The sequence below is a fragment of the Mustela lutreola genome, chromosome 8, assembly GCF_030435805.1.
Source record: "Mustela lutreola isolate mMusLut2 chromosome 8, mMusLut2.pri, whole genome shotgun sequence".
Lineage (NCBI taxonomy): Eukaryota > Metazoa > Chordata > Mammalia > Carnivora > Mustelidae > Mustela > Mustela lutreola.
Genome location: NC_081297.1, coordinates 29,610,803 through 29,634,285, shown reverse-complemented (window position 1 = coordinate 29,634,285; position 23,483 = coordinate 29,610,803). Strand labels below are relative to the sequence as shown.

The window sequence follows — 23,483 nt, the reverse complement described above, 5'->3', positions numbered from 1 at the left end:
CACTGAGCCACCCAGGCACCCGGGAGGTCTATTTTTTAAAGTACCAAGTGAAGTGTTGCTATATTGTAATGTTGCTATAAAAATTATATAGTTGGTTTCCTAGTAGCAATTTTATGATTATTGTAAGGTGCCTAGACGTCATGCATACTTTGATAAAGAGTTTGTTTTGATGGAATAAAAGTTAATTGATCTTAAAGCAAAAAAAAAAAAAGGACCAATATTTAAACAGTGCTTACATTTAACACTTCAAATAGCAATATAAGGGGCACCTGGGTGGCTCAGTGGGTTAAAGCCTCTGCCTTCGGCTTGGTCATGATCCCAGGGTTCTGGGATCTAGCTCTGCATCGGGCTCTCTGCTCCGTGGAGAGCCTGCTTCCTCCTCTCTCTCTGCCTGTCTCCCTGCCTACTTGTGATCTCTGTCTGTCAAATAAATAAAATCTTAAAAAAAAAAAAAAGCAATAGAAGTGCAAGATTCAGAAACTTAAATATTTTTGGTGCAACAGGATCATGTCTTGTCTTCTTGAGTAGCTTCTAAGACTAAAGCTCTTCTAAGAGCTCCTTCATGGTCGTGGGATAACTCTAAAAGACACACTATTGTGTAAAAACCCTATGCCAGCATTTCCCACATATTGTGTTGTCTGCCAGAGATTTCAGAAATACATTTATGAGATTAGACTAGAAGGGGATTGAGTAGAGTCAACACCTTTGATTGTGAGAATGTAAAGGTACAAGATAGAAGTGCTAGCACACGGTGTAAGACAAGACAGAACAGAGAGACCAACAAGCCCTGGAAACAAGTGCACCAGGTCACTGTGAGAAAGGGACGCTGCCCGCTTGGCCTAACACCTCCTAGAGACCAGAGGAGTCAGTCCCAGGTGGTGTGACCAGATCCTCCCCACATCTGAACGTGTCCTTTGCTGGGTCAGTCAGCTTGTTCATTTCCAGCATCCATCTCCCTTCGTTGCCTGTCGCTGCATCCACGAGACCCTGATATTCTCCCAGCCTGCCCATGCCGTAGCGGGGAGACTTGTGGGCCCTCTCTCTCTACCTCTCCCTTTCCGAATCTTCCCCTCTGGAGCTGCTGCCTGATGGGTTCATGCCCAGCTGCTGTGAGAAATCCTACCCGCCCTTCCAGTCCTACCCCATGGGACTTCCTCCAGGAAGCTACCCTGATTCCTCCCCCTCCCCCTTCCCTCCAACGGGAAGATCCAGTGTGCGCTCTGTGTCCATTCTCTAGGCCGGCTGTGACACCGGCTGAGTGGCTCAAACAACAGAAACTTAATGTCTCACAGTTCGGGAAGCTAGGAGTCTGTGGCAAAGGTGTCAGCACCTCGGCCTGGTTTCTTCTGAAGCTGTTCTCCTTGGCTTGCAGACGGCTGTCTTCCCTCTCTCTCTCCATCCAAATTTCCTCTTCATATAAGGACACTAGTCACATCAGCGTGGCGCTCACCCTAATAATCTCATTTAACTTGATTACTTATAGACTGTCTCCCAAGAAGGTCACATGCTGAGATCCTGGGAGTTAGGACCCTGCGTAGCTTTCTTTTGGGGGGAAAGGGTGCACAGTACAACCCCTGCCAGACTCCCATTTCATCGTTATTGATAATTTGTGTTGAGTTATCATCATTCTCCCCTTCTCTGGAAGGCCCCTTGTGGGATCTAAGCCTTGCTGTAGCTCATATTTATCTTCTCTGTTGAGCCCCTCGTAGGGCACACACTCCATAAATACTTGAGTGAGCGAGCAGTAAACACATGTGCTCCTGGGGGAATATGGACCGCTGCCAAAGACGACAGGTCTGGAGTAGCCAGTATGTGAGCCTAGAAACGCACCTTGGCAGATGACGTGGCTGCCCCTGCAGTCAGCTCCGACCTGTGGGAAGACTCCCGCCTACAAGAAGAAACAGTGCTTCCCCCCTGGGATCCCAAGATGTCATCATTGACAAGTGAGGGCTCCATGCTCACTCTTTGTGATTCAAAAACCAGAATGGCCACCTCCTTCAGGATGCACAAGTGTCCAGAAGGGAACTTGATTATTCCCGGCCGGACGGGAGGCAGGGTGCCTGTTTTATAATCTTCCCTGCAGATGGGCTCGGGCACTAAGCACGTCCAACAGTCCTCAAATGCATTGTTTAGTTGCTTGGGTTTTTTGTTTTGTTTTTAATATGGAGAAACCACTAACCAAAAAGGACCGCTTAGGCTTATCTGTCCACCTGCCCCCTTTCCTTTTTCTTTGCTTCCACTTACACAGAAGGCTCCTTGCTCAGTGGCGGTTTGGTATTTCTTTACCTGGACGGAGATAACACAGCCAGTTAGAACCATCTCAGAGTGAATGCTAAAATGGTGTTCGGATGGCAAGGTTGGGCTTAACAATTCAGTGAGATTTAATAACAGGCAATTGATGTCAATTTCCAGATACTGCAAGTCAGTTCCAATCTATCCGTTAAGAGACTTGCAGAGCTCTGTGGCATTTGGTGACAGAAACATGTCCCGCCGGTGCGGCAAGGCTGTGCAGGTGTTTTGGGGCTGAGGCAGTGTGGACACTGCCTGCCTGCGCTTCAGCTTGCATTCACTTCTACTTCTGTAGCCTTTTTTTCAAACTCAGCATGAGGGAAAAAGCTCAGTAGGGGACAAGTTTGTTGATAGAAACAAGGGATCCTGATCTGTTCCTCTTTCTTCCCCCCAATCCTTAAGGATCAAGGTCATGCCGTGTGCATTCGAACGGTGAGCATGGGGGTTGGCGTTTCAGCACATCCGTGGTGTACATTCAGGAACTGAGAACCTCCAATGTTCTCCCCTTGCAAATGCATCTTTCTGATCTAACTCTTGGGTTACCTCTAATTTCATCGTCTGGAGCAGCCCAGCCTTCCTTTTCTGGTGCAGAAAGAGCAAGTATTTGCAACGCATTTATTCTTTAGAAGTAAGGTACAAATTTTTCTTTGGGTCCAATGCCATATTGTATATATTCTATTTCCCATCATTTGCATTTGAATCATTACCTTGATCTGTGATTTTCTGTTGTCCCCTTGACACTTCCTAGTCACTCACTAGTCATTGCTGTTCAGCGAGGCTCTGTACAGAGGCCCATTTGGAAGCTTCTGGCCCTTACTCTGGACTGGGGATTGAGGAAGGCCCATGAAAACAAATCCCTAGATCATTTCTCTGGGCCCCAGTTTTATGCTGCCCATCCTCGGCGAGGACTGGAGAATGCTTGTGGGGTGGTGGAGCTGGGCCCCCACGATTGCTGGCTTAGGCCTTTGCAGTGTGGCCCAGGTGGCCTCAGCCTCACACACGCTCAGACAGACATCGAAGAATCAACGTGGGAGCCCTATTGTTAACAGAAAAATACGATGGCAGAGAACAACTGTGACTTTTTTCTTAAAAAAAAAAAAAAATGAGCATACATCTCTGTTAATAGATGCAAAGAAAAATCTAGAAGAACATAAGCCAAATTATTGAAGTACTTGGATTTGAGAAGTGGGGATGAAGATATTCTCCTTGACCAAACTTTAGTCAGCCTTCTCTGAGCCCAACTAGGTCCTGTCCCTGAGCGTGTCCTCCAAGAGCACAGTTTTAGCACAAATCCTGTCAGATAGGTTTAGTCAGATCCCCTGCCCTCTCCTCATTATCCCATTGCCCTCGGATCTGATGGGGTTCGTCATTCTCCACCATCCCCTGGTGCTGTCTGGTCACCCTGGTCTGGCTTCAGCAAGAATCTGGTGAGGTCAGTGTAGCCAGATCTCCCCTTTCCCTCGTGTTTCCTCTTAGTCATTTTCTCTCCACTGACTTTGGCTATAAATTCCCACTCTTCCTTGTATCTGGAGTTGAGCCCAATCTCTCTCCCCTACACCTCATCGCCAGGATCCCTATACCTATTGTGATAGTCCCAATTAGTCTGCCTTACTGCGTTCACGAGCAGCATGAGTGATTATTTAGCCATGGGGACACCTGTGACTCTCAATTCCTAAATTATATATTACGTTTGCATCCTGTTATTTGCATCATACTTTCATGTTTGCATTTTTCACATTGATCAAGACTGATCAGTGTCCTCGACCTGTACATGGCAGAAAACCCACCTGTATAAGGTATACAATAAAGTCCTAGGACTTCATTTATAGAGTTGTGGGACCATCGCCAAAGTCCAGTTCGAGACGTTTCCATCACGCTCCCCCAAAAGATCCCTGTGCTCCTTTGCAGGCAACCTTCCCTCCTACCTCCTTCCCCAGCCACCATAGATCTCCTCTCTGAATGGATTTTCTGAAATTTCATATACGTGGAATTAAGCAACAGGTGGCCTTTCGTACCGGTTTCTTTGGCTTGACGGTGTTTTTGAGGTTTACCATGTGGAAGTGTGTATTAGTTCGCTCTCCACGTCGTTAGAGAATATTCCTTTGCATGCACACACCATATTTATCCATTTCTAGTCAGTGGACAACTGGGTTTGTGGGCTTGTGCTATTATGAATAATGCTATGAACCTTCATGTGTAAGTCTCTGTATAGACAGAAGTGTTACTTTTATAATCAGGAAAAAAGAAAAATGACAAAACTAAAGACCAACATGGATATAGATTGTCAAGCTGTTTCTGGACTGCATCTTCTTTTAGCAAAATGGGAGCTCTAAACGTGGGGCCAAAGTTTTAAAATAAGGAGGGAAAGATGTGGATCTTTGAGCCAGATTTCCCTGACCCTGACCTGTGCACGGCCTAAGAGGAACAGGGACAGTGGTCTCTGTCCTCTGGAAACTGATGGCATTCGTGCAGTTCCTCCATCGCCTCGGAACACACGTGGTAGTCCTGTGTCCCACTGCAGCTCTGACAGCAATCCTAAACCAAACAAGCACTCCTCTTTTCTGAAGTCCTTTGGTTCAAAAATCAAAAATTAAGACAGCTACACGACTCTGCCGTGTTTAATACACGGACCCCAGGGTGGTTTGCTTCTGGAGCGGCTATAGAGAAAGGCGTGGAACGCTGGAGCAACTCATTGGCTGAGTTGCTCAGATTCAGCAATTCCAGTTTTTAGGCTGGGTCCTTCCCGCCGTATGCAAAGTTCCAAAGTTGCCGCTGTGAAGGGAAAAGCAGTAGAAAAACCAAGGAAGAGAGGATCCGGGTCTGTAAGCAGGAAAGAGATGCAGGAAATGACTCAGATGAAGAGAGGCAAACAGGAAGTCAGTAGGTATACGAGATGGGCACCTCCTTTACAGAGAAGAGGCAGGAAGCCGATTGCCGGCACCCTGTCTACACTGCTGATGACACCGATCTTATCTGCTGCCTCAGCAGGCTGTCCACTGAAGCCCTTCCAGCAACCCGAGCTCCCGTCTGTGTATGCAGGGATCTGGGTGACTCTGAACGGTCACCCTGCCTCTGTCCTTTGGAAACTCGCCCGGTTGGCTTACCTGCTCCGAGCCCCTGTTCCTCTTTGCGTTCCGCCTACGGGACACTAATTCTGAATGCCCCCGTCTCCTTTCCCTCTACTTTGGTTTCTTTGGAAGGTTCTACTCATTCTGGGTTAATCTGTAATTCCGCGGTGTGTGACTACACTACTATACTTCACCGCCAAAGCTTTCCTATTTCAGCTCCTGTAATGGAAACATCAACACCGGCAGGCATCAGCACTTGAAATATCCAAAGAGCTTCTGCTTGATCCTCCCCAAGAACCAATCCTCAGAAGTGGGCAGGATAGTTAGTATTGACTCTTTTTCTTTTTTTTTCCCCCAAACTGAGGCAATCAAGGTGAGAAAGTTCAGTGACTGTCCAACATCCCACAGTCTCAAAGCGGTGGGCCAGAGAGCAGGTAATAGGCTGCTGACCTGGAGTCCCAGGGTTAGGACACAAAGCAACGTTAAGTGACAATGTGTAAAGCCAATGTGCTATTATGTGATGTGTTAAGACTGAGACCAAAACAGGGCTGGGTGGGTAGGACAACAATTCACAGCAGGTCTCTGGTATTCATTCAAAACCACAGTTGTGGGATTTTATGAATACAGGAGCCTGTGGGGAGTTTTCTCATTTTTAGATTTCCCATTCTTAAAAAGACACTGAGATCCTAAGTAAGAAATGCAAAAACAGTTTCATGGTAAAAAGCTTCAGTTGAGGGATGATTTGCAAAAACCTGTCTTCAGTCTACTACTCAGAACGAATGTTACAGGTCCAAAATCTATTTAGTTATATAACCCTATTAAAAAAAAAATCTGGCCCTAAACTAAATGAAAAGTTATAGTGGTTAATATTTCATAGAAAAATACTGGGACGCCTGGATGGCTCAGTGGGTTAAAGCCTCTGCCTTCAGCTCCAGGTCATGATCTCAGGGTCCTGAGATCGAGCCCCACATCAGGCTCTCTGCTTAGCAGGGAGCCTGCTTCCTCCTCTCTCTCTGCCTGCTTCTCTGGCTACCTGTAATCTCTCTCTCTCTGTCAAATAAAAAAAAAATACTGATGCTAGGTTAACATTTACAAAGAAAACCCCACATTGTTCAGAAAGGACCATGCCTGGGATCCAATGTGAATCAACCAATTACTGTATTTATTCTTGAAGCTTTTATTTTGGAGTTCTGTATCGCAAAATGACATGTTTCATGTTTACAACAGGTGTTAGAAATTTGAGATTTTTTTTTTCCTTTCTACATTTGAGAGTAAAATTGGAGATAAGTGTTCCAAACCATCATCAAAAAATGCAGAGCAAACTTTTCTGTATATAAACTGTACATAAAAACAAGGCACTATACATTTCGGGGAGATATTAAGGTTGAGAGGTGGATTTGCACAGAGTCTTCAGAGCCCATGCCAGGAAGTACAAATTCATTTGTTCATTTTAGCACCAGAAGCAGCACTCAGAACAAGTCAGACCTAATGCTGAAGGAGACGTTTCTGAACGTGTGTGAAAATACGGAGGGGTGCCCGAGCTAACGCCACAGAAGCGACTCCATCTACCTTTTAAAATTATTTTGACACCAAAAGAAAAACAAATCTTAAGAGTGAATGAATACATACTGCTTTGTTAAATATGTATTTGATTTAAATGGTGTTTATATAAATATATATATTTTAGAACCCACAAACTATCAAAATAACGCTTTAGAAAGAGAATTCCTTCCAAAACAAGGTAGGCAGCCCACAGGACGCGGCGGGCAGCGCGGGAACCGCCGTGCATGTGCATATGGGGGACGCCTTTATTAACATTACCTGCTGAATCATGGAAAGAACGTTTCCAAAGGGCTCGCTTAAACATTTACAAAATGCACAAATCCGGGACAAGCAGTAGAGCTGATCACTTCAGGTTTTGGAAAACTCTGATTTAAAAAATCTTTGTTGTTTTTTTTTTTTTTAAAATACCAGTCCAAGAAAAAAAAATACCCATTTCCCTGGTCCAGTGGTATTGAAAGTGACGACAGAGGTCCCTCCAGCATCTCTCCCGCTCAGAACAGACCCTTTGCTTTCTTCAGGTTCACCTGCTTCCAGGCAGGCAGTGTGTTGTACTCCTCTCTCGTCATGTCTAGTGCAAACTGCAAAATGGGGAGAAACGCCCTGTGGGTGAGGACGAACACTCCCAGCCAAACCCTGGGAGTGCTTAAATGCCAGCCCCCAGGAAGACCAGCTTACCTCGAAGTCTTCATCCGTGAGATAAATCTCAAGCTTCAGAGGATCAACTCCCTCGGGCAGTGGCCTGGCCAGCAGATCAGCCAGGGGGTAAATGGTTTTACAGAGCTTGGCTAACACATCTTCCACAAGGGTGATTTGATTGGAAACTTCTGTATCCTAGAGAAGAGGAGGAGGAAGCAGAGAGAACTTCATGCCCTGCCCGTGCATAGATGTTCCCGCGCACCTGTGCACACACAGCCCCGTTGGCTGCTCTGCGCCCCAGCCCCAGGGGCTCGCTGGGGCGGAAGCAGGCTCTGATATGGAAAGGACTTGCCCAAAGCGTCACAGTCCTCCTGACTTTTAGATGTCTCCTCACCCCTACCAAATAAATCCTGCCTTGGGGCTGCCTCGGAAAAATGTTTAGGGACCAATCACATGAGTGAATTATGGCATAAGATTATTCTGTTTGAACTCTATGAACACTAGAAACATTCAAATAATGGAATTTGTTTAAAAGTCTTTAAAAAATAACCTTAAAAGGAATCATATCCTCTCCTATCAGCCCGATTTCTCAATCTGGAATGGAAAAAGGTAAGAAAATGCATCTAGAATATGCTGTTGAATCTAGATTAAAAACAACAACAACAACAAAAATCGCTCTGTGCATATAATATGAACAGATTATTCCATGTAAATGATCTTCTGGTGTTAAACCTGGAATCCCAGATTGGCTGCCCTCCTTCTAAGTGGCGGGAATGAATGACTAACGGCGCTGCCAGATTCACTGATGACGGCATAGACTAGTGATCACGGAGGGGGTTTTGGAGCAAGCCTGCATCTGAGACCAGGGACAAGCTATGGCAGGTTTCTGTGCCTCGCTCCTTCTCTGGAAAAACAGGGATAACACGAAGATGCATCTTAATAGACCACTGTGAAAATAAATGAGAAAATACACGTCAAGAGCTTGGAGCCGTGCCTGGCGCACAGCAGGCATCTGGCAGTCAGGTTATTACTACAGGTTGGTGTCTGCACACCATGCTCCAAGCCCACGACCTCCAGCAGATGCAGGCAACAGGGGGATTACTGCCTTCAACGCAGACTACAGGAGGCCATGACTGTACACGTCGTCACTCGTGTGGACTGCACGTTTATGGTGAATGGAGCCCTCTGCCAGAACTGTCAGGCTCCTCCCCGTGCGGACCCAGTCCACTTGGTTCCAGAGAGCGATGAGGCTCAGCAGGGCCGCTTGAACAAACATGCCCTTGCACTAAATATCCATTGTTAAACAGCAGTGAATTCTCTTTCTTTAAACCCGTTCAGACCTCCCATAAAATACCTCTCCCCTGGAACAGCAGCTCTCCTACACAGTAAGGAAACTGAAATGGAACAAACCTATTTCCTTACCAAAGCAAAACAAAACAAACAACAACAACAACAACAACAAAAAAACCCTTGGAATTCCTACTGCTGGCAATGTAAAAAACTCGTAACTTAATTTCAACAAAGCTGTACTAAGCTTTTTTTTTTTCCCTATGTGGTTGGAAATTATGAAGTTATAGTTAATAGTATGTTTTAGCAAATAAAGGTTATGATAAATGCTTCATGTGCTAACACCAGTTGGTGTCATTAAAGACTATTAATGGGCTATTAACACTGCTTATCAGGAATGACTCACGATACATTCATTCACTCTGTTATTTGAGCAGGTTAATCCATCACGGGTTTATTTCATGTCTCCTCTAACACAAGGTTAATGTCTGAAACAAGAGGATTTTGTTGTGCCTTATACAGACCTTGAAAAGTGACAGATTTTTAGCCAATAGAAGGAAAAGATGGCAGCTTTTACTTATGTATATTCTGCACAGTAATTAAGTTCACCTTTGCTTTTTTTTTCTTTAAGATTTTATTTATTTATTTGACAGAGATCACAAGTAGGCAGAGAGGCAGGCAGAAAGAGAGGGGGGAGCAGGCTCCCTGCTGAGCAGAGCCCAATGTGGGGCTCAATCTCAGGACTCTGAGACCATGACCTGAACCAAAGGCAAAGGCTTTAACCCACTGAGCCACCCAGGCGCCCCCACCTTTGCTTTTATTTTTTTTTAATTAATTTTTTTTTTTTTTAGAATTTTATTTATTTGACAGAGAGAGATCACAAGTAGGCAGAGAGGCAGAGGCAGGCAGAGAGAGAGGAAGGGAAGCAGGCCCCTGCTGAGCAGAGAGCCCGATGTGGGACTCGATCCCAGGACCCTGAGATCATGACCTGAGCCGAAGGCAGTGGCTTAACCCACTGAGCCACCCAGGCACCCCCCACCTTTGCTTTTAAGTTCTTTTAACTTGAGCACCAAGTATAGAAAATTAAGCAAAATAGTTCAAATGATTTCTTCTATTCCTGAGCAAATTCTATGTAGACTCGCTAATGTGTTGTAAAAGAAAAAATGTTTTCCCATTTCGAAAATGCAATTGATGCTTTTCCCCAAGGTAGAGTCAACCTACAATCTGAACAGCGGGGAGCTACCTTCACGGAGAGAGAAAGCGCGCTCACCAGTTCTGTGATCTGGGCGATGTCCTCTCTGTGCTCCCAGCTGGGGAACATGTTGGTGAAAGTCAGGGGCTCCAGACCAGCATGGATAAGGTAAGACTTGGGGGGCGGCCTCTTGATATTTTTTCCTGTAGGTACACAGAAGGCAAGGTCAGGACACCCAGGGTTTGGTCTGAAGAAATGGGCTTTCTTTGATTTTCTTTGAAAGCTTTTCTTGTTTGGCTCCCTTATGGTTAAAATGCAAGTTATGAGCAGTTCATAATAACAGATGGATGATGTTTATACAAAATGTCAATTTCATGCATATAATGATGCATAAAACTGCAGGTAATTGACCTGAGTCTGACAAAATGCTTCTAGAACTCTGGATGGGAGAAAGCCTCTCTCCATGGCTTTTGGGTAAGACATTTTCTTTCTCTTGTGCTCACTTGTAGAGAATGCCTCTGCCTTCCTGATGCAGCCTTAGGTTCAATGACAGTTAAACAGCTAATGACAGCATTTTATAAGCCACTCTAACTTAAACATTGGGTGGAAATGTGTTACTTATTTACTGACAAGCTTTTCAAGAGAGAATCAGCTGTACAAACTCAGTGAAACTAATCCATGAAACCTGAAAAATTAAGATAAGAAACTAAGGGCATTTTTCACTTCATAAAAAATGCTACAAATTTTAGGTGGATGGTATAGTAAAAAGCCATGAGTTCACTACAGATTTCTTTAAGATAGAACACTAAAAATAATAGTGAATGATAAAAAGGTTGCCATTGGCTCTCCAGCCTGTGCAGGGGAGCTTTCCACTCTCAGACAGTGTGACGCTCTGTGGTGTGTGGGGGGTAGGGGTAGGAGGAGGCCCTCATGTCCTCAGCATGGTTCATTCCCAGGGCAAAAGGGTTTTAACCAGTCCAGGGTATTCTATAATGTAGTCTTTGACCTTGAGGGTAGCGACTTAGATGGCCCAGTTATCTAAAAGAGAAAAATGAATTCTCATTCAGGCTGATAGCCAAGAACACACTAATCTCAAAATTAAGAAGCCTTACAAAATTACTTGGCTTCATCACTGTCTGCCAGGCCGTATCAAGACCCCCACACGGTGGTTCAAGCTTGTGCTGTGACCCTCACCTTTGCAGTACCGGAGAACCGTCTCCATGGCGCTCTTCCGGTCGGAGGCCCAGCGAATGCGGGCTGAACCGGTGATCTTGTTCTCAGTGGGCCACCAGCCTTGCCAGAGGTACACCTCATGGTGATTGTCAACAAGGAACAGAGCTGCAAGGGAAGGACAGAGCAGACAATCAGGGCCTCCTCGGATGTTTCCAGTTCACTCTTCCCCAAACCCAAGGGAGGTCTTCCCTCCCTACTGCTTTTGTCAGGGGGGCAGAATACCTTTGGCACGGGCCAAAGGGTGTTTGTGATGCCTCAGCCCTTTGAACATTTGATCATAACAAGCCTCTGGGCACAGAGGTGGCATCTGCGACGCTGGGCTCTTCCCTTCCCTCTCCCTGCATCCTCTCTCCTCCTGTCCCTCTTCAGCTGCCGGCCTGCCAGCGGCCCTTCTGGAACTGGCAGCGAGCTGAGCAGAGGAACAGCACACATGCCACTAGGGGGCTTGTGAGCACTGTGTATCTCCTGAGAGCAGTTTACAAACTGGAGAGTGCATCTCCCTTGCTCTATAGGTCACTGATGTCCATGCCCCAATGTGACTGCATCGTAGGCGACCAAGTTCAGGGTTCTTTGTGAGAAAAGCGGGCTGTAAGTAGATGTGTTCTGCCTCTTCCTCCTTGCTTCTTCTCATCCAGTGGTCACGCTCTTACTCCATATGGCCAAGGAGCTCTCGCACTTGCCAGGTCTGCCTGACCTAAGTCCCTCCCTAATGTGCGTTTCAGGATGCTGTGCACACGACGCATGTGAAAAGCCCCAAGACTTGACTGCAGGAGGGCTGGAGGGTCCATGCATGTAGCCCACTCTCTGGTGACTGTGACTGTCCCAACCAGAACAAGAGCACAGAGGTTCTGTCTTGAGGTTGAGGTCAAGCGGAAACAGCCCTGACCTCGGGATCAGAAGACATGGGCGGGAACCTCAGCCCTACCCTCCAGCCTTGGTAGGCACGGTTCTTTGGCTGACTCAGCTGGTGCTCTGACTCCCTTGCTCCCCGGCCACTCACTTTCCCAGGCTCCCTTGCAGCAGAGGGTGGTCATGTGACAGGGCTCTGGCCAATGGGATGTAAGCAGAAGACAGCCGGGGCTTCTGGGAAAGCTTTTGCTTTATCTGATAAAAGGGAGAGACATGGCCATCCCTGCCCTTTTCCCTACCCCTTCGTCCTGTCTTGAATGAAAACTTGATAGCCAATTGCAGACCATAAAGCACCAAGACTGAGGGGAGCCTGGAAGAACAGCATGGATTCCCGACCTCTCAGCTTATTCTTAACCTACCTATTTGGGTAAGTTAGTGTCTCGGTTTCTTAGGCTGTAATGTACGGTTGATGTGCCCTTCCTTTGGGGGTAGGTGTGAGGATGAAATGAGGTAACATAAAGTTTCTTGCCAGTGTACTTGGCAAATAAAAACTGTTCACTAAATATGAGCTTCAAATAAAAAGGCCCTTTGGAAGGTGCATCTTCTGCGGCTCAGGGCACGATATCCCCTTCCACGGCCATACCTGGCTGTGGGGCACTATAAAGATCTTCCTGCAGGAAGGGCATCGAATTGACCACGGAGGGGTCTCGGGCAGGGTACATGAATTCCGTGGCTGCGAAATCACCAGAGGAACTGCTGAGGATGAACAGGCGGGGTGTGAAGTTAAAATTTCCAGGATCTTTGAAAAGAAAAGAGAACAAAGCTGAAGATAAAATATGCACAGAAGTACATCCTACATGGATTGGAGAATTAACATAAAACATAAAATAATCCAAAAATTAGTGCAAGGATGGTAAGATTTGTCTGAACTTGGAGGTGGGAAGGCCTTTTTAATCATAATTCTAAAGGAAATAATGAAAGGAGAAGGGGGTTATGTGTTGACAGTACAAAAATGAAAATTTTCATTGCCAGGAAAAAAAAAAAAAAAAAACCAAACAAAATGAAAAGGCAGGTGACAACATGAGAAATACAGAAACCTACTATCTTTAGTATATAAAGGAATATAATAAAGATAAATATCCTAATAAATTGTACAAAAGGCAAAACTAAAACATTTGCTAGAGTAGAAATACAAATGACTAAAAAAAATTAAAGTGTTTCACAGTATTTCCAACTTAAAACACTAAGTTAAAACAGTGTTTAGATATCAGTTTGCCCCCACTGAATTTGGCCAAGAGGAAAAGGTGAGCTACCAAGTCTCTGACTCTACTGGGAAATGCACAGTCCTTGTATATGTATATTGTATGTATAATATTGCTGGTGTGAAGGGAACTTGGTCCCAGTGTCCTGGGGCACCTTGTTGATATGTACTCTAAATCTTTTCTACCTTTACCATAGCAGTTCTGTATCTAGGAAATTAACAAGAAATAAATGCAGATACTTATTTTAAATCATTCACATTTATTGTATAATGAGGAAAAATTGGAAACAGCTCTCTAATCTAAAATCAAACTAAAAGAGGTTAAGTAGAAAATGGCAATATACCATTTTCATGGAATACCCTGTGGCCATGGAAGTCTAATGAACACCTTGAGAAATGGTTTATAATAAAGGGGAAAATCAGGCTATAAAACTATACAGTGCTATCTAAAATTTTCTTCAATACAGATATGTATGGATCACACAGAGGAATGTTAATTCTGGTTCTCTTTGAGAGAGGTGATTATAAGGGACTGAGTTTCTTTTTCAACTTCTCTCTGCTGAACTCCATTACGTCCCAGTGTTGAGGACGCTGGCCAAACCAAAAGCATCTGGTTCCACAGGCTGATGGTGTGTCATTGCTCAGCTGGTTTCCTGGAATCATCTTCTTCCCTCTCTTCAAGTCATGTTTAATCTTCAAGGCTCTGTTTAAATGCCGCGTCTTCTATGGGGCCATGCACAATTTTCCGGGCGGAACCTCTTTTTTCAACTCTCAGCCTCCTTCATTTGCACCTCTGTTATGACCCACAGAAAGTTTTATTTCGAATTATACCTGTCTTGCATATTATTTAGCATCCTTATTGTGTTGTAGGCCTATGAGGACCTATCCTAGGTCTGATTCATTGGGTGTTGTACATAGTACAGGCTCAATAAACATGTATTGACTAAATTAGTGACAGAAGGCAATGGAACGTTCTATTATTACCTTGAAGCATGCAGTCGTAGGCTTTCCTATCTCTCCTTCCTAAAGCATCCCAGAAGCCCAGGGGCTCGGATCCCTCGTCACACTCGTGTATTGTCACTTTGCTGCTACTATGCAGTCCTGCTTCCAGGGGACACCTGCGTGGAGAAAATCCAGTAGGTTTTTTTTTTTTTTTTTAATTTTTCTTTTGTCTTATTTTTTTTTAAAGATTTTATTTATTTATTTGACAGACAGAGCTCACAGGTAGGCAAAGAGGCAGGCAGAGAGAGAGGAGGAAGCAGGTTCCTTGCTGAGCAGAGAGCCCCATGCGGGGCTCGATCCCACGACCCTGGGATCATGACCTGAGCTGAAGGCAGAGGCTTTAACCCACTGAGCCACCCAGGCACCCCTGTTTTGTTTTGGTTTAAATAAGCCCTGAAGTGTTGGCAGTGCAAAATTATTCAAGACTAAATCTACAGACAAGTTCACCGTCTCTCTTATTCTAACTTAAAACATTTCTCCCTAACGAATGAAAACGGGCTCTGTGGTTTATGAGTGTGGGGGAGGGGGGCTTGGGGAGCAATGAGAAGGACTGGCTGGGCCCTCAGAGAAGAATGTATGATTACAGATAAGATGTAATGAAAGTGATACACATTTTGATATATAACATACAGGCTTCCTATTCCTTGTCCTCTCCTGCTAGCTTATGATAAGCTTCATGGGGACGGAGACTTGGGTTTGTTCACTAGCCAAGTCCCTGGTCCCTAAATCTGGGCTGGGCACCAAGTACGTGCTCAAGGGCACCTACTGAGTGAATGAGTGAGGGAGTTCATTGTTTTGTTTTTTCTCAGGGGCCCAAGAGGGAAAAGCCGATGGACCAGGGAGGACTCTGACTACCTCACTGAAGGTTGGTTATCGCCCCTCCCTTCTCCCCAGTGCACACAACGGTGTCTGGAGAGGAGACGCGTGGTTTCCCAATAGGCTGCCCGTTGCAAGGGCACGGGCCTGCGTGCTCCTCTCCGCCTGCTCCCCAGGGTGCTGGCTTTGTGAGCAGTCCCAAGGGAAACCTGCCCTCCCCACCCCACATGCCGTACTGCCCTGGGGCCCAGAGCACGGACTGGACCCGATGACACTTCGGTGGCATACTGCGGCCCTGGAAACTTTTCACTTTTACTGTTCAGATGCTACCACCGTCCTCCCGGGGCTCAGCCTGAGGGAGTACTAGGCAACCCCCAAATGCCGGGGCGAGGCTGGGCTCTCGCTGGTTGTCTGTGGAGCCCACCGAGCACAGGCTGCACCTCCTCTAGATGGTGACTGCACAGTACGGCCCGCTCCCTTGCAGGCCAGGCCTTCTCTTCCTGCTTCGGTTTTCCCCCTTCCCCAGCGGCCCTCTTCCCCAGCTTCCTCGGCCAGCTGCCTGGCCTGCCTGCCTGGGACAGGAACCAAACCTAGACCCTGCTGTGCTGTGCTCCACAACTGGCTCAGGTGGGCCGACCACTCCCTGGCAGGTGGCTGCCTTACAGAAGGCAGAAATGCCGCTGGGGAAGCCCTCACGTTGGCAGTATTACGGGAGTCGTGAGTCACATCTGTTTGGAACGTCAGAGGCAGCTGACAAGGTTCATAACTACCCCCTGCTGAAGTCCCTTTAAGTAGACCGGGGCATCTAGGGGCTTCTACTGGGTGGGTCTCCCCTCTGGCCTCAGCCCATGTCCCACAGGGAAGCCCCTTCTGGAGAGGCCCTCATGCACAACACTCACTGTTCTTTGATTTTATTTGCTGCAGTCCTTCCAACCTCCTTCGTGTGGGCTTGGGCTTTGCATCCGTGCCACAAGTAAATGAGGGCTTTGTTTACGTTGAGGACAACCATGGAAGTCCTGGACCTCAGGCTACTACAGTGACAGGCCACTTCCAGCAAGTTTCCTTCCATGGGCACTTCTCCTCGCACACAGTACAGCCTCCACTCGCCTGCAGGGGGCACCAGCGGCACAGAGTTAGGCCGGGTGCTGTCGGGACAGCTGCCCTCCTTCCGCAGTCACCAGCCAAAACAACCCCCCAGTCCGGCCCAGCCTGTGGGGAGCAGCAGCCAGCCTCCTGGTGGCCCAGAAGGTACAACGTTTTGGAGTTAGAAGCGGTTTATGATGTAGAAAGACCATTTTTACAAAATTTGTAAATACCCAAGTAAATCCTATAACCGGCATCGACACTAAGCCCTTTCTTTGTGGGAGGGGCAGGGATGTTGGCTAACCAAAATCTCAGCTTATAATGGACAACCCACTTAACTTTCTTCTCAAGAAGAGACAGAGTCATTGTGAGAATTCAGTTTAAGGTGGAATCATCTTCCAGCCTCCTACATGCAAAGCCGTATCCTGATGAAACTCCACAGGACTGGGGGTGGGGGGTGGTGGGGGGTGGTGGGGAGGGTTGGGTTTCCACTATGAGCTCCCCATACAGCTCATTTGCAAGGCCAACGTTAGGAGGCTTTCAGGAGTAAAGACACACCTATATAAAAGGAAATTAACCCTGGCCCCACTTTTATATAAAAATATCTTTCAGGAGAGGGAGAAAATACTAATTCCTACAGTAAAGTGACTTACTTTGTGCATTTTCTTCCTCCTCCTCCCGTCTCCCAGAGTGCACGACCATCCCCCCTTGGAAACACTGCAGAAAGCAGGGGGGCTCCTTTCCCTGCAGAACCTGGACCTTCCAAGGTAAACATACTCCAATAAGTAACACGTACTGGGTTTTCAGAGTCTTAAAAATAATACAGGCCTATGGTAGAAAATCTGGAAAATATCAAGAAGTGCAAACAAAAGCCAGTGATAATACTATTATCTATCTCCAGATAACCACCATAAAAATTTTACAGCCTAGCTTTCCTTTCCAAGTATTTTTCAGGTATATGTTTTTCCCAAGCAAAAATAGGACTGTTGTTTTATCACTTTATATTGATTTTCTTCGCTTGATGTTTTTCGGTCACCAAAGGCTCTTGAAACGTGAGTTTTGACGTTTTAATGATATTCCATGGTGGAGATGTAACATGACTGATTTAAACACATTTTAAACAAAATCTGCTTCTCCGTAAGGAAAACGACTGATCACTTAGTAATTCGGAGGGGAAAAACAGTCTCTTTTGCCACTGTGCCCAGAATCCGCTCACGGAGCCATGTGCCTGCTGACCCCAGACCACAACCTGCCCCTCGCCTGTGAACCACCATGTTCCAGCAGGTGGTAGCTGCTTAGTAAACGTGTGGGTTGACTCCACCCACTCTCACTTCTGCTAGACAGTTTGCTTTAATGGGAGACTGCTGGCTGAGCCTGGCAGTTGGGGCACACTGAAAGGTAGGAAGCATTTCCCCACCAACTGTTAACCTGCAAATCTCAGGGCCTGTTCTGCGTAATTAAGTGCCATTTTGCAGTAGTGTTTCATAGGTCCGAAATGTTCTTATATCAACTGGCTTGACCCAAAAAAAAAAAAAAAAGGCAATGCTCAAACTCGAGAGGTAAAGGCTCAAAATTCTAAAGGGGATTTTAAAGGCATGATTAAAACCTGGCCTTTACGAAAATTAAAAAGGCAGTTGAGATGATCCATAATTAAGAATAAATTAAAATACAGTGGTCTCTAACAATTATTTACAATTATTATATGGTCTACAGGAGGAAAGGTATATCTTTTAGGGAAGAGAAGTGACTCTTAGGAAAAGCTAAGTGAGTGTTAATCTATTTTGGAGAAAATTCCTGTTCTCTTCCCTTTTTTTTTTTTTTTTTGAATTTTTATTTGTTTAGTGTTCCAAGATGCATTGTTTATGTACCACACCCAGTGTTCCATGCAATACATGCCCTCCTTAATACCTACCACAGGCTCACCCAACCCCCCACTCCTCCCCTCCAAAACCCTCAGTTTATTTCTCAGAGTCCACAGACTCTCGTGCTTCGTCCCCCCAACCCTGCCCACCGATTCCCCCAATTCACTTTTCTTTCCTTCTCCTAATGTCCTCCATGTTATTCCTTATGTTCCACAAGTAAGTGAAACCATATGATAATTGACTTTCTGTGCTTGACTTATTTCACTCAGCATAATCTTCTCCAGTCCCAGCCAAGTTGATAAAACTTCATCTTTCTCTTCCCTTGTGCTATCATTAACTACTCATTTAAGACCGTGAAGATATTTGTACATGGTATCATGTTCTCTCAAGACCCCATAGTCAACTCTTAATTCCTAAAGGATGGGACCTGATGCAAAGATAATCTGAACATCAAAAAGAACTGTTTACAAAGTCTTGGCACTGGTATTACACAGGCCCTGAGGCTATAATGGTGGGGAAGAACAGCAGGCACTGTCTCTTCCATGCTTGTAGGAAAAGGCAGATAATAAATAAGTAAACACAGTGTGTTCAAAATGTAAACGAAATGACAAATTGATTATGTGGTTTTAAGTAGTGCTATAAAACATAGTAACAGGACAGAGAATAGGAAGGGATTTGGATAAAATAGGTGACATCTGAACAGATCTCAATCTTCTGAGGTTGAAAGTTACTATGGATATAGAGGAGATTGTGGGAAGGGGAAACTGTGCAAAGGCCCTGGGGTAGGGAATGGCAAAAAAAGGCTAGAGCAGCCCTGGCCATGGTGAGGGTGAGGGGTGATGTGGGAGAGGTGTGTAGGACCAGACACGAAGGTGCTAGCAAACCACCAGGAGAATGCTTTGACTACAGTCCATTTGTGATGGAGGAAAAGGAAATGACATGATCTGACGTGATCCAAAACATCACTCAGGCTGCTGTGAGGAATGCAGATGATGGCAATACTAATTTTCATGTTAATCTCTGATATTTCCTTAGGATAGATCTGTGTAGGTGGAAAAAGTGATCAAAGTTTATGAGAATTTTAAGGTCCCTGAGCCAACCTGCTTTCAGGATGGCTGTTTCAAGCTATCCTTCCCAATGGAAGCATCCTGCTGAATCCTTACCTGCCCTGGATCCATTCTTCACAAAATCTCTACCAGTTTTAGAAGTGGAAAATAGTATCTCTTTGTTCTGTTTACAATTCCTTGAGTATTAGTTAAGTGGAAACTTAAAAAAAAAACAAACCCACCACTCACTGGCACTCTGTACTTGATTTGTGGATTTACTGTTTGCAGATAGATCTTGTATAAGAGCACATGACTGCTGTCCAGGCGGTGGAGACATGATTACGGAAGCCCAGACTGGAATCTAGGGGAGCTGGCCAGGACTAAACGTCGCTTGTGTGATGCTGTCTTTGTTCACTGGACTGGCTCTTCAGGGGGCCAGACCACACCCCCTGGAGCTCCCCAGGAAGGCCAAGACTCTCCTCCATGGGAGCAGCCACTTTCTAGAACTTACCTGGGCACCCCTCTCCTCATCCAGCTCCACAGTCATCAGAGCCGACGTGCCCTTCTCACTCACGGTCGACTGCCGGCCTTGCCAGAAGAAGTAGACACATTTCTCCTTGCCAGCCACCCGCACTGAGTGTTCTCCCTTTTGTCGACTTCCCACTGCAAACATACAGAAACCAAGAGGGTGAGGTAAACAGCTGAGAAGCCAAAAGAAGAGCAAATATATGGCTTTCTTCTCCAGGCTCCGTGAGGACAAACTGTGAAGAAATAGCTTTTGGCCACGGGGCTGAGGAGAAAAACCATCTTTCTTCTAGTTAACTGATCCCAAACCTCCAAACTGGAGAAAAAAATGATCTTGCCTTCTTGATACCCTGAGAAAAACACCTGTCATCCTACAGGAAGGCAGATCACTCCAAGTGTGTGACAGAAAAAAATGGCGGCTGCCAGAGCAGGCCTCCCAAAGACACAAATGCGTTTTCCATATCATGCCATTTTTTTGGCATAAGATTAGCCAGTAGAGAAAAGATATTAAAAACAACAGCTGGGCCAGCTTTAAGCACAAAGGGAAAAACTTAGTCTGTGAAAATGATTCAAGTTAAAAAAAAAAAAAAAACACTCTGAAGTTTCCAAGTTCTGTCAGAAATGGAAGAGCTCTATTGCTGACATATCACTTCCATAAACGAATCTGGGATTTCAATTCTATCTGTCCCCAGGACGGCAGCCAGGATGGAGTGCCTGCTGTCCTTACTGTCCGCCACCTCCCAGGCACATTGGTCAATATTACCAGCACCCAGGACACAGATCTCATGAAAGAGCAGGTGTGGAAAGTTCACTGGTCAAGTGGTCTTTTTAAAATGGCCATATTTCAGACCTTGCCTCACTACTTTTAGATTTATACTGCACTCCAGACTCCTCTCATTCATTCATTCATTCAGCAGATAGTCACTGAGCACCTACAGAGGGCCGGGGCCTCTTCACAATACCAGGATAAGCAAGACACACAACCCCCTGCTTTCATTCTGACCAACAGATGAGCAAGACAGTTTCACAGAGTCCCAAGTGCTCTGAAGAAGACAGACAAGGGTATGTGACCCAGGGCAGGGTGAATACCGATGGGATTCCCTATTGAGGAAGGCCCCTCTGAGAAGGTGACCGATGACAAGATGACAGGACCTGCAGGCAGACCATTCTGGAATGAATGAGGTCAGGAGACTAAGCTGTTACCTCAAAATGCCTGCCTGGGTGGTCCCAGATAGTGGTGGTCCACAGGGGAGAAAACAGTTATAGCCCCCACGCTTGTTGAAAATTAAAGATGATAACTGGATTCTCTGTTTCTGTATGAACTCAATTTTTCTCACCTCTGAACCCATTTATAAATTCACAGCTGTCTTGGAGTTTGAAGGTAAGAAGAAAGCTCATTTATCTTAAGTTCTAAAGAGACCAGGGCCATATTTATTTTATTTTTTGGCCCTTGAGCAAAGCACTCTATAAACCGTTTTCATAAATGATTATAATACTCCTTATAGCACTTTGCCTAAGCATGGCCTTTAGTGCCATCTTTTGTGGACCTGAACTGGTCAAGCCCATGTATTTCTTTTTCTTTGTTTTTTGAAATTCGAATTGTTCATGATTCTTTTTTTTTTTTTTTCAGCGTAACAGTATTCATTGTTTTTGCACCAGACCCAGTGCTCCATGCAATCCGTGCCCTCTCTAGTACCCACCACTGGTTCCCTCAACCTCCCACCCTCCCACCCCTTCAAAACCCTCAGATTGTTCTTCAGAGTCCATAGTCTCTCATGCTTCACCTCCCCTTCCAATTTCCCCCAACTCCCTTCTCCTCTCCATCTCCCCTTGTCCTCCATGCTATTTGTTATGCTCCACAAATAAGTGAAACCATATGATAATTGACTCTCTCTGCTTGACTTATTTCACTCAGTATAATCTCTTCCAGCCCCGTCCATGTAGCAACAAAAGTTGGGTATTCATCCTTTCTAATGGAGGCATAATACTCCATAGTGTATATGGACCACATCTTCCTTATCTATACTGCAATCTATACTTTTAATCTATACTTTAGCAATCTATACTTTTAATGCCATTCCGATCAAAATTCCACCAGTATTTTTCAAAGAGCTGGAGCAAATAATCCTAAAATTTGTATGGAATCAGAAGAGACCCTGAATTGCTAAAGAAATGTTGAAAAACAAAAATAAAACTGGCAGCATCACGTTACCTGATTTCAAGCTTTACTACAAAGCTGTGATTACCAAGACAGCATGGTACTGGCATAAAAACAGACACACAGACCAGTGGAACAGAGTAGAGAGCCCAGATATGGACCCTCAACTCTATGGTCAAATAATCTTCGACAAAACAGGAAAAAATATACAGTGGAAAAAAGACAGTCTCTTCAATAAATGGTGCTGGGAAAACTGGACAGCTCTATGTAGAAGAATGAAACGCGACCATCCTCTTACACCATTCACAAAGATAAACTCAAAATGGATAAAAGACCTCAACGTGAGACAGGAATCCATCAGAATCCTAGAGGAGAAAGTAGGCAGTAACCTCTTCGATATCAGCCAGAGCAACTTCTATCAAGATATGTCTCCAAAGGCAAAGGAAACAAAAGCGAAGATGAACTTTTGGGACTTCATCAAGATCAAAAGCTTCTGCACAGCAAAGGAAACAGTCAACAAAACAAAGAGACAACCCACGGAATGGGAGAAGATATTTGCAAATGACAGTACAGACAAAAGGTTGATATCCAGGATCTATAAAGAACTCCTGAAACTCAACACACACAAAACAGAAAATCATATAAAAAAAAAACGGGCAGAAGATATGAACAGACACTTCTCCGATGAAGACATACAAATGGCTATCAGACACATGAAAAAATGTTCATCATCACTAGCCCTCAGGGAGATTCAAATTAAAACCACATTGAGATACCACCTTACACCAGTTAGAATGGCCAAAATTAGCAAGACAGGAAACGTGTGTTGGAGAGGATGTGGAGAAAGGGGAACCCTCTTACACTGTTGGTGGGAATGCAAGTTGGTGCAGTCACTTTGAAAAACAGTGTGGAGATTCCTCAAGAAATTAAAAATAGAACTTCCCTATGACCCTGCAATTGCACTACTGGGAATTTACCCCAAAGATACAGATGTAGTGAAAAGAAGGGCCATCTGTACCCCCATGTTTATAGCAGCAATGGCCACGGTCGCCAAACTGTGGAAAGAACCAAGATGCCCTTCAACGGACGAATGGATAAGCCCATGTATTTCTAAGTGAACAAAATAAAAGAGAAACTATCAATGAACAGGTCAGGCATTTTCACAGTTAGTTTGGAAGGCACTCCTTTGAAATTTCTGCTACTTTAGATAGGAACAAAACTTTGCCTTTGATTAGCAATCTCACCCTTCGAAGCAGTAAAAATTAGTCCTGTCAGCTGGGGAAAGATATGCTTAAAACAAGTCACAGAAGTTGAGACATATCTTGAAATTTGTTAACACTTAAATACATTGTGTAAGTATATACTCAGTTTCAGGAAGAATCAGTGTTTTACCACCTACCATCTTAGTGTGGACTGCAGTATCCACACCTAAAACAGAAGTATTTTCTTAAAATGGTTCATAATAGTGTTCAGTACTTTTCCTTGGAGTTTTTGTCAAAATACCCAAATTTCATCCTACACACAACTTAATTTTTAGTTCATTTATTTTTAATTTTAGCCAAGTAGAGATTCAGCTTTCAGCAGTAAGACATGACAGACTATAACCTTTATAG

General features: G+C 45.0%; 1 protein-coding gene across 15 annotated transcripts in view; it reads right to left on the bottom strand.

Annotated features, from left to right (window-relative positions):
- Nucleotides 1-6,498: 6,498 nt before the first annotated feature.
- Nucleotides 6,499-23,483, bottom strand: part of SVIL (supervillin) — a 228,422-nt gene continuing 211,437 nt past the window's right edge. For all 15 annotated transcript variants that reach the window (XM_059184181.1, XM_059184179.1, XM_059184180.1 and 12 more), the window contains 9 exons: nt 19,699-19,850; nt 16,933-17,038; nt 16,096-16,303; nt 14,363-14,496; nt 12,761-12,916; nt 11,230-11,373; nt 10,114-10,238; nt 7,596-7,751; nt 6,499-7,498 (listed from right to left, as the gene is read on the bottom strand). In XM_059184181.1, coding sequence (XP_059040164.1) covers nt 7,412-7,498; nt 7,596-7,751; nt 10,114-10,238; nt 11,230-11,373; nt 12,761-12,916; nt 14,363-14,496; nt 16,096-16,303; nt 16,933-17,038; nt 19,699-19,850 — 1,268 coding nt within the window. In that variant the 3' untranslated portion in view covers nt 6,499-7,411. The remainder of the gene's footprint in view (nt 7,499-7,595; nt 7,752-10,113; nt 10,239-11,229; nt 11,374-12,760; nt 12,917-14,362; nt 14,497-16,095; nt 16,304-16,932; nt 17,039-19,698; nt 19,851-23,483) is intronic.